This window comes from Lacerta agilis, chromosome 2, assembly GCF_009819535.1.
Source record: "Lacerta agilis isolate rLacAgi1 chromosome 2, rLacAgi1.pri, whole genome shotgun sequence".
NCBI classification, from domain to species: Eukaryota; Metazoa; Chordata; class Lepidosauria; order Squamata; family Lacertidae; genus Lacerta; species Lacerta agilis.
The window spans coordinates 102,912,778-102,922,775 of record NC_046313.1 but is presented as its reverse complement, the minus strand read 5'-3'; the positions used below and the strand labels follow the sequence as shown (position 1 = coordinate 102,922,775).

General features: G+C 45.0%; 1 protein-coding gene across 2 annotated transcripts; it reads left to right on the top strand.

The window, feature by feature from the left end:
* Positions 1-218: 218 nt before the first annotated feature.
* On the top strand, positions 219-9,564 carry LOC117042014 (1-acyl-sn-glycerol-3-phosphate acyltransferase alpha-like). Of its 2 annotated transcripts, XM_033141452.1 has the most exons (7): positions 219-627; positions 2,993-3,126; positions 4,139-4,314; positions 5,948-6,046; positions 8,377-8,449; positions 8,626-8,799; positions 9,275-9,564. In XM_033141452.1, the coding sequence occupies exons 1-7, from the start codon at positions 380-382 to the stop codon at positions 9,286-9,288; spliced, it is 918 nt and encodes a 305-aa protein (XP_032997343.1). In that variant the 5' UTR covers positions 219-379; the 3' UTR covers positions 9,289-9,564. The 2 variants fall into 2 exon arrangements, with proteins under 2 accessions (XP_032997343.1, XP_032997342.1); XM_033141451.1 differs by lacking the exon at positions 9,275-9,564 and having other exon boundaries at positions 8,626-8,822.
* Positions 9,565-9,998: the final 434 nt, after the last annotated feature.

The window sequence follows — 9,998 nt, the reverse complement described above, 5'->3', positions numbered from 1 at the left end:
AATTTGCTGCCAAGGAGTGTGATGGAGTCTCCTTCTTTGGAGGTCTTTAAGCGGAGGATTGACAGCCATCTGTCAGGAATGCTTTGATGGTGTTTCCTGCTTGGCAGGGGGTTGGACTGGATGGCCCTTGTGGTCTCTTCGAACTCTATGATGATATGATTCTATGACCTTTTAGCTGCCCTCTGCTGTTATCTTGAGTGGACTGGGGAATCTTCCTTCCTTTCTTCTCCATCACAAAAGGTACATGCCGTCACTGCCCACGTATTCATGATTCCTGCATGCAGTCCAGGAATGGTGATTAAGAACAGTGGGAGTTCTCTCTTGCTGGAGTGTACTTGTTTGAGCATGTCTCTCTCTGCTGTGCTTTCCACGCCCAGCCATGCTGAAACCTTGTGTCGGAGGCAAACTGCGCACAGACTTAGGAGCGTCTGCAGAAGACAACATGGCTCAGTCTCTTGGCCTGGCCAATTTCTTCCTGTTCATCTTTGCAGGGCTGCTCCTCTATCACTACAGCAATACCTTCAGATACTATTTCAGGGTTTGCTTCCTAAACATTTGGATGTTCAATATGACCTCCCTTGTACTTCCTGTTATAGCTCTCCGGGGACGAAGTGTGGAAAATATGAGGTGAGTGAACTATTACTGCCGTGTGGCTTTGTATCTTGTTTTTAGGGACTCTGTGCTCACATAGGAGTGTGAGATGTGACTCCTTCATAGCGGCCCAATAACTAATGAGCTTTTAAGCAGCGATGCCCTTCAGGGGCTTTGGGGCAGGTGTCCAGAGCCACACTCAGCAGTATGAGAGGGTGAGGGTGGGACCAAACCCAGCAGGACTGCCTTATCACATTTTGTGAAATTAGGCCCCCCCCCACCCCACTGCAGAGACACGATCCAGTTCACTTTTAAAGGCAAACCTACGAAATTTGCACTTTCCAAAACAATGTGCGAACTGAAACACTTCCATCCTTTGATATTTACTTTTTATGGATTTTGCGATGGAGTTCTACAGACAAGTAATGTGTATGGAAATGCAGACATTGCAGCAAAGTGCGCATATAGAAACGCATCTATTAGCGAAAAGCATTATGCTAGCGGAAACTGCATACAAATATGCATGTAGTAGGAGGAATTCACACTAAAACCCTGGTGAATTTCCATGAGGACTTTTTTTAAAACTGGAGAAACTGGAAAGGTGGAGAACTGAACTTCAGACTGGCAAAATGAGAGAAACTGAAATTGAGAGGTTCACCCACCCTCGGTATGGAGTAGGGTTGTCCCTTGCAGAAACATGGTGGAGGCCAAATCACCCTCACGTTCCCTAGCACACAAGCACTAGTTGTGGATCTGCTGAGGGAGGGAGGGTCCATTGGACATGGTGGCTGGGGGTGGTGGGGATTGTGGTCCAAAACCTTTGGAGACCCATCAGGTTGGGGAAGCCTGGTTTAACTAGAGAAATGAGTTATGCCTTCTTGCTAAGCAGTCTTTTTTTTTAATTAAAGATTTTCAAAGGTAGTACAATGTCTCTCTCGAATTTTTCCATATAACATTTTTATAAGTCTGTGTTGGTGAGACATTAGAAAAGAAAGGGGGGGAAGGGGGGAAGAAGTGGGTGGGACGGGGAGGTAGGTGGGGTGGGGTGACTATGTTTCTTTTTTACTTGATATGAGTGGGGTTTGGTGTCAGCATTGTTTATGTAGGTTCTCTGTTGTTTGCTTGTGCTCGTTTGGCGGTGAGAGAGGTCGGAGTTGGCTTGGGGTATGGTTGTTCGTTTGTGGTTGGCTGTGGTGATCTTTGGTTTCTTGCTAAGCAGTCTTTTGCTGACGGGATTGCCCATGATTGTGAAAGGAAGAGAGCTTCATGGTTGGGAAAGTGTTTGTTGACACTTGAGTTACAGGTAGGTAACTCTGCCATAGTCAAAACAAAATAAAAAAATTAAAAAATTCCTTCCAGTAGCACCTTAGAGACCAACTAAAGAACAAACTTAGTTGGTCTCTAAGGTGCTACTGGAAGGATTTTTTTTTTATTTTTTATTTTGTGTTGACACTTAAGATACTCATCAAAGGCTGGAGGAGATGACATTCCTTCAGCTTAAAGGAGAGGCAGCTGTGAGCTGTTCAGGTCTGATTGGGAGCTTTAACCATTTGGCTTTCCTGCAATCCAGATCTAAGGGCCCTGTGCCTGCTATGTGCATCTCACTTGGGTTCTTTCATTTTTTTCTACTACCCCCCCCCCCCACAGCGTAGGGCAGTGTACAAGATGCTCCTCTTTTTATCTTCATGACATCCCTGTGAAGTAGCCAAAATGAGCATCATGGCCAAGTAGGGATTTGAACCTGGGTCTCCCCAGTTGTGATGCAACAGTCTTACAGGGGTCAGCAAACTTTTTCAGCAGGGGGCCGGTCCACTGTCCCTCAGACCTTGTGTGGGACCGGACTATATTTTGAAAATATATATGAATGAATTCCTGTGCCCCACAAATAACCCAGAGATGCATTTTAAATTAAAGGGCACATTCTACTCATGTAAAAACACGCTGGTTCCTGGACTGTCCATGGGCCGGATTAAGAAGGCGATTGGGCCGGATCCGGCCCCTGGGCCTTAGTTTGCCTACCATGCACCACACCATGGAAGTTGAACAAAATCCGTTCCAGAAGTCTGTTCAACTTCCAAAACGTTCAGAAACTAAAGCGTGGCCAAAGGAAAACCAAAGGAAGCTCCTGCAGCCAATTGGAAGCTGTGGAAGCCCCGCCGCATGTTCGACTTCCAAAAATAGTTCGCAAACCAGAACAGTCGTTTGCGGCATTTGGGAGCCAAAACGTTCGAGTCGCAAGGCTTTCGACATCCGAGTTAAAACATTTGAGAACTAAGCTGTTCGAAAACCAAGGTATGACTGTACTAGCTTTCATCTGAACAGGCTGTAGCAGGCAACTGTCTTGCTTGTAAAATTCTCGCTCCTGTCCTAAAACGCCTCTGGTTCTGCTCCCTTGTTTTAGAGTCCTCCGCTTTGCCTTGCTGCCAGCGAAATACTTCCTCGGCATCAAATTCAAGGTGCAGGGTGCTCAGAACTTTAACCTGAAAGTGCCGTATGTTGTGGTTGCCAATCAGCAATGCAATGTGGACATCCTTGGTATGTTGGTTACATGCTTAAGCCTCGATCTCTTTCTCCCATCCAGTTGGAAGGGCTGGGGTGACCCACCTGCAGCTTTACACATATTGCCCTGTGGCATCCAAATTGCAGTGGGCCACAGAGAGTACCGTAACTACCTCCCCTGCAGGCATTTGCTGATAGAGAAAATATCTTCAGATCACCACTGGTAGGAGGGCATGGACTACTGGCATAATATACCCTTATTGGGCCCACCAAAATGTCACAAAAACCATGTGCAAGCTCTTTTTCTTCGTAGGAGAGTTTATTTTATCCTCGCCATAGGCCATAACAAATAGCATTATATAAACATAGTGAAGAGGGGCTTTGCATTGTGAAGGTTATACTTCCTGCATCCAGGTGTGTGTGTGAATATGCATATAAAACACAACACGCACATCCGTCTCTCGCCAAGAAACCCAGGCTACCTTTATCCTCACAACCGCCCTGTGAGATAGGCCAGGCCAAGAGAAGATGTGTGTTTGACCCAAGATAATCCCGGTGGCTTCATAGCTAAGCAAGGATTTGGCGCCAGGTCTACCCAGCCTGGGTTAAACCACAGAGCCTAGGGCTTGCTGATCAGAAGGTTGGTGGTTCGAATCCCCGCGATGGGGTGAGCTCCCGTTGCTCGGTCCCAGCTCCTGCCCACCTAGCAGTTCAAAAGCACGCCAAAAGTGCAAGTAGATAAATAGGTACCGCTCCGGCGGGAAGGTAAACGGCATTTCCATGCGCTGCTCTGGTTCGCCAGAAGTGGCTTAGTCATGCTGGCCACATGACCCGGAAGCTGTACGCCGGCTCCCTCGGCCAGTAACGCGAGATGAGTGCCACAACCCCAGAGTCGGACACGACTGGACCTAATGGTTAGGGGTCCCTTTACCTTTACTGCCCAGCCCAAATCTAATTATTACATTATCTCTCCTGCTAGGGGCTGTGGGGAAGGGTGGGAGGAACTGCACAGCCAGACTTCATTTTGACTGTCTTCCAATTGCCCCAGCAATGCTTCAGATCATGCCGGAGAGAAGCACCTTCATTGTTAAAAAGGAGATCTTACACTTTCTTACTGTTGGCATCGCCTGCTGGCTGAGTGGCTTCGTTTTCGTTGACCGCCAGAACAGAGAAACAACCGCCAATTCCATATCGGAGGCAGCAGACGCGATGGTCCGTGACAACGTGAGTGTCAGGGAGGGAAATTAACTCTCGTGATGAATGGTTGGGGGAGTTGGGGATGTTTAGCCTGGGGAAGAGAAGGCCGAGAGGTGATATGTAAGCCGTCTTCAAATATCTGAAGGTTGTCAAGACAGAGCAAGCTTGTTTTCTGCTGCTCCAGACAGCAGGACCCAAACCACTGGATTAAAATTACAGTGGTATCTCGGGTTACAGACGCTTCAGGTTACAGACTCTGCTAACCCAGAAATAGCACCTCGGCAGGCAGCAGCAGGAGGCCCCATTAGCTAAAGTGGTACCTCAGGTTAAGAACAGTTTCAGATTAAGAACGGACCTCCAGAACGAATTAAGTTCTTAACCCGAGGTACCAAAGGAGATTCCGACTAAACATCAAGAAGGACTTTCTGACAGTAACAGTGGAATGGACTCTTTGGGAGGCAGGGACCGGCGGCAGCGAGGTGAACTCTCCTTCATTGAAGGTTTTGAAGCAGAATTTGGATGGCCACCTGTCGGAGATTCTTTAGCTGCAGTTCCTGCATTGCAGGAAGTTGTACTAGATGAGCCTTGAGGTCATTTCTAACTCTTCAGTTCTATGATTCCATGAGAGGGGCAAGGAGGCAGTGATGTCTGCTCAGTGAATGCACCAGCAGAGTCAATCCCATGCAGTCACTGGTATTTTTACACCATGCCAACCCCATTGCCACCTCGCCCATCCTGGCAAGCTGCAGCAATACCTGTGACAGATTACGTAAGTGTTTATTGTTGCCCTGTCTTGCCAATTGCAACCAGTGGGAGGACAACCCTGTACACCACTTTCATAGCTGTCAACTTTTCCCTTTTCTTGCGAGGAATCCTATTCTGAATAAGGGAATTTCCTTTTTAAAAAGGGGGAAAGTTGACAGCTATGCACTTTGCATGTCTTGGAGGAAATGAAATACAGTAGATAGATAGACAGACAGCCAGACACCCTTCCATGCCATTATTGATATATACTCAGAGTCGCGTAGCGATTTCATGCTCTTTCTTGCAGCTCGTAAAACAGTGAATAAATCCCCCCAACCTCTGGCTTTATATACATTATTTACACAATGGGTCACGTCTGATTGGCTGATTTTGCTTCCCTCCTGGGGCCCGATTGGGCTGCTCCTGCAGGCCAATCAGTTCTTGCATTCTAGGATCCTACCTGCCTAATAGGCTGATTGACTTCCTCATGGGGCCTGATTGGGCTGCTCCTGCAGGCCAATCAGGTTGTTGCATTATAGGATCCTACCTGCCAGTGCTTTTTTCTGGGGGGATGCAGGGGTATGCATACCCCTAAACATTTTGTGAATCTAGGTTTGGGCTCATTGAGGGGCAGTATTTCAATATGAGTAGGAAAATGAGAGTACCCCTAAACATTTTTTAAGGGGGAAAAAAGCACTGGGTATAGGCCATTATTTCTAGGCTAGAAAAAGTCTCGTTTTTTGTACTGAGTCCTCTGCAGTATCAGAGCAGATGAAACCTTAACTGAAAGAAATCACATCAGGGAGAGACTAAATTGTAGCCACTGAATTTCTCTGTGAATTTCTCTGTGAATTTCTTTCCAGGTGAAAGAAAATTCATGTTTGAACATCCTTTCAGTATTCTCTTTCCCCTCCAGCTGAGAATCTGCATGTTCCCTGAAGGCACTGGAGACAATGACAGCGCTGGTCTGCTCTCCTTCAGGCATGAGGCCTTCCTTCTGGCCGTGGAAGCCCAGGTGAGATCATCCAGCTTCCAATCCTCTTGTTTATTCCTGCATCCTATTTACTAATAGTGGACTCATTCTGTGAGTGGCTATCCTAAGCTAAAAGGACCAGTCTTGTAGGAGCTGGGAGCATGTCCCACTTTGAAAGTTTATATGCTGCAGTTGGATTGAGGTCAGCCGAACAGGGCTGTCAGCTGTTGCCATTAGACAAATTCACCTAATGTATAAGGTACTGGTATTTGAGTAAGCCAGGTATTTCAAATCACAGAACAGATTACACTCTCCAAATCCTGCCAGGATCTGCTGTATTGATGCATACCCAAGGCAGTGAACGATCTTAAAGGGGTATTTTAAAACATAGCTGTCAACTTTCCCCTTTTCTTCCTAGGAATCCTATTTGGAATAAAGGAATTTCCCTTTAAAAAAGGGGAAAGTTGACAGCTATGTTTTAAAAACACATAGCACTACAGCCCAGACAGAATGACCCCTCCCCCACCACTTTCCCCTGTGTGCTATTCTTCTGACACTCCACCTAATGCCAATTTGGGATGGGGTACTGGGGAGAGCTCCATTGCACTAGCCAAAGTCTTTGGACTCAGCAACATTAGTAAAGAAACAATGCTTTGAATGCGTTATAAACATGCAACACCAGATGGCGCCAGAGGGCAGAATATTTTTCTACACGGTTTTCCATAGGGTTTCCCCCTTATTTTGTTATAATGATCTACCGGTAATTTCTGACTTATTTATAGTGTGTGTAGTATATCCTGTGAGTAGATTCATCTTTTGTGTGGGCTTCTGCCAGCAGGACTCATTCACTGAATCTGGCCCATTAAAAGCGAACAGCAGAGAACCTGCACAAGCAAAATAGAAACATCGTCACCTGACCCCACCCCCACCCATCTCCCCCACCCCCGTCCACCTCTTTCCCCCTTTTCTTCCTAATGTCTCAACAAATAAAACTGATTTGTAAAAATGTTACATGGGGAAAAATACGAGAGAGAGACATTGCACATACTTTTGTTGTTTTTTAAGTATTTTTTTCCAGTTTAAAAATGCTTTATTAATTTTTTTTAAAAAATTACACAAATTAACACATAAGGAAAACATTCAAAAAACACAAAGAAAAATAAACGAAATAAAGAAAAAATACAAGAAAGACAGTACTTAGTATATACATAATATACAAAAAATTAACTATACACATGACACTTTCTCACCCCCCATCACCCTGTGTTGACTTCTAACCTGACCTTTATTGCAGTTTCTGTATCTTCATTTCTTTGTATACCTATATTTGTAATTTCTCATTGTTTTATTTACCTTTTGAGCCTTTCATACATTTGCTAGGAGATCAGCCCTTTCCACAGAATTCCCTAAATAGTCTTTAAATGCTTTCCAATCTTTCTCTATTTTCTGTTCCGCTATTCCTTTGGCTTCTCCTACCTTCCTTTGCCAAATTTTGGTATGATAACAGTTTTGTTTGCCAATCTTCCATATTTGGGACCATTGTACTTTTCCATTTTTTTTGCAATCAGGAGCCTTGCAGCCGTAGTGGCGTACATTAACAAACATCTATCTTTTCCCCCTAACATTCCCTTTGTAAATCAAGAAAATCTTTAATAAAAATACATTTTTTTTAAAACAACAACAACAACAACAGTTAAACAAGAGACTTAAAAAAAAAACCAACAAAACACCAAATATGAAATCAGCAGGCACAAAGCAGGAGAGTGGGGAGCAACAATCCCCAAAACAACAACTTTTTGTGATAAGGGTAGGGGAAATGCAGTGGAAAGTTTGAGATAACAGTTTTGTTTGCCAATCTTCCATATTTGGTACCATTGTACTTTTCCAATTTTTTGCAATCAGGAGCCCTGCAGCCGTAGTGGCGTACATTAACAAACACCTGTCTTTTTCCTTTATTTCTCCTCCTAACATTCCTTTTCGTAAATCAAGAAAATCTTTAATAGAAATACATTTTTAAACAACAACAACAGCAGTAAAACAAGAGACTAAAAAAAAGAAAACCCCAACAAAACACCAAATATGAAATCAGCAGGCACAAAGCAGGAGAGTGGGAAGCAACAATCCCCAAAACAACAACTTTTTTGTGATAAGGGATGGGGAAATGCAGTGGAAAGTTTGAGATAACACTTGTTTTGATGTGATGTCAGCTGACCTCACACAGTGAGCAAACGAAAGTGAACGGTCAACAAGCAGGTTGTCTGGAAGTGTTCTTAGTCTGTAAGACTATTAAAAAGCAGGACTCCCTTGGATTCAGTATGGGCAAAGGTAAATTTCCACCTGACTGGTGGCTGATGTGCCTTATGTCCACGCAGGTGCCGGTTATTCCTGTGGTGATTTCCTCCTACCAGACGTTCTTCAACAAGAAAATTAAGAAATTCACACCAGGTAGCTGTGGGGATGAAATGGGATGGGAAAGTGTTCTGGGACGTGGCCTGAGACTGGAACTAGATGCTATGAAGCAAACTCGTTTTTTCCAAACTCCATGCTTGCTGCCTAAGTTGGTCTGGGGAAGGGGCTCCGTTTGCAAGGGATACAGCACTTCCTTTGTTTTCTCTTCCAAGGGGAAGTGACAATCAAGATCCTTCCGCCCATGAAGACCGAGGGACTGAGCGCCGCTGATGTCCAAGAATTTGCAGACCGTGTGCGAGAGACTATGCTCCCTATTTTCCATGAGATCTCGGCGCTGAAGCAGGAAGATATAACTGAAGAAGGTGCCTACCAAGCTGCCAATCGCCATGTTCAAGAAGGATACTGACAAGCTGGAACGTGTCCAGAGGAGGGCAACCAAAATGGTCAAAGGCCTGCAAACGATGCCTTATGAGGAACGGCTTAGGGAGCTGGGTATGTTTAGCCTGGAGAAGAGAAGGTTAAGGGGGGGATATGATAGCCATGTTCAAATATATCAAAGGATGTCATATAGAGGAGGGTGAAAGGTTGTTTTCTGCTGCTCCAGAGAAGCGGACATGGAGCAATGGATTCAAACTACAAGTAAGAAGATTCCACCTAAACATTAGAACTTCCTGACAGTGAGAGCTGTTCGACAGTGGAATTTGCTACCAAGGAGTGTGGTGGAGTCTCCTTCTTTGGAGGTCTTTAAGCGGAGGCCTGACAGCCATCTGTCAGGAATGTTTTGATGGTGTTTCCTGCTTGGCAGGGGGTTGGACTGGATGGCCCTTGTGGTCTCTTCCAACTCTATGATTCTATGATTCTAAGTATCTTCGTAACCAGGTCTTTCCACCTCGTTTATTCCCACCCTTAGACATTTACCCCAGCTCTGTCTTGGCCTAACTGCCCTCCATGGCTTAGCTTGCGTGCGCCTGATGGACCAGGAAATCTGTCTGTAAGGTCATAGGCTGCGTACAAACATACCTTTACAGACCCTCCAAATGCCCCTATTTTCCAGTGGCGTCCCTAATTTAGAGAGGCCATCCCGGTTTCTGATTTGATCCTGGAATGTCCCACTTTTCCTTAGGATGTTCCTATTTTCACTGGAGAAATGTTGGAGGGTATGGAGTTATCCGACCCCCCACCCCCGAACCATCTGAAGGCAATCCTCTACAGGGAAGTTTGTTTAATGTTTTATTATGGTTTTTTTAAATATGTTGGAAGCTGCCCAGAGTGCCTGGAGCAACCCAGAAAGATGTATGGGGTATAAATAGTAAAATTATCATTATGGAATCAGACGTCCCTATTTTCATCAGAGAAATGTTGGAGGGTATGTTTTTAAAGCACCTTTGTCCCCTCAAAGAATTCTGGGCACTTCATGTAACCACTCAGCGACCCGTATGTAATATAGATCAGAAAATTGCCCAGAGTTACAATTGTCCAGAGTTACTATTCCCAGTAACCCTTAACAAAACTACAGTGCCCAAAGGTAGGGGGAATGTGTTTCAAATGTACTTTTGAAACAGAAAAAGGGAGTAGCAGTAAATGG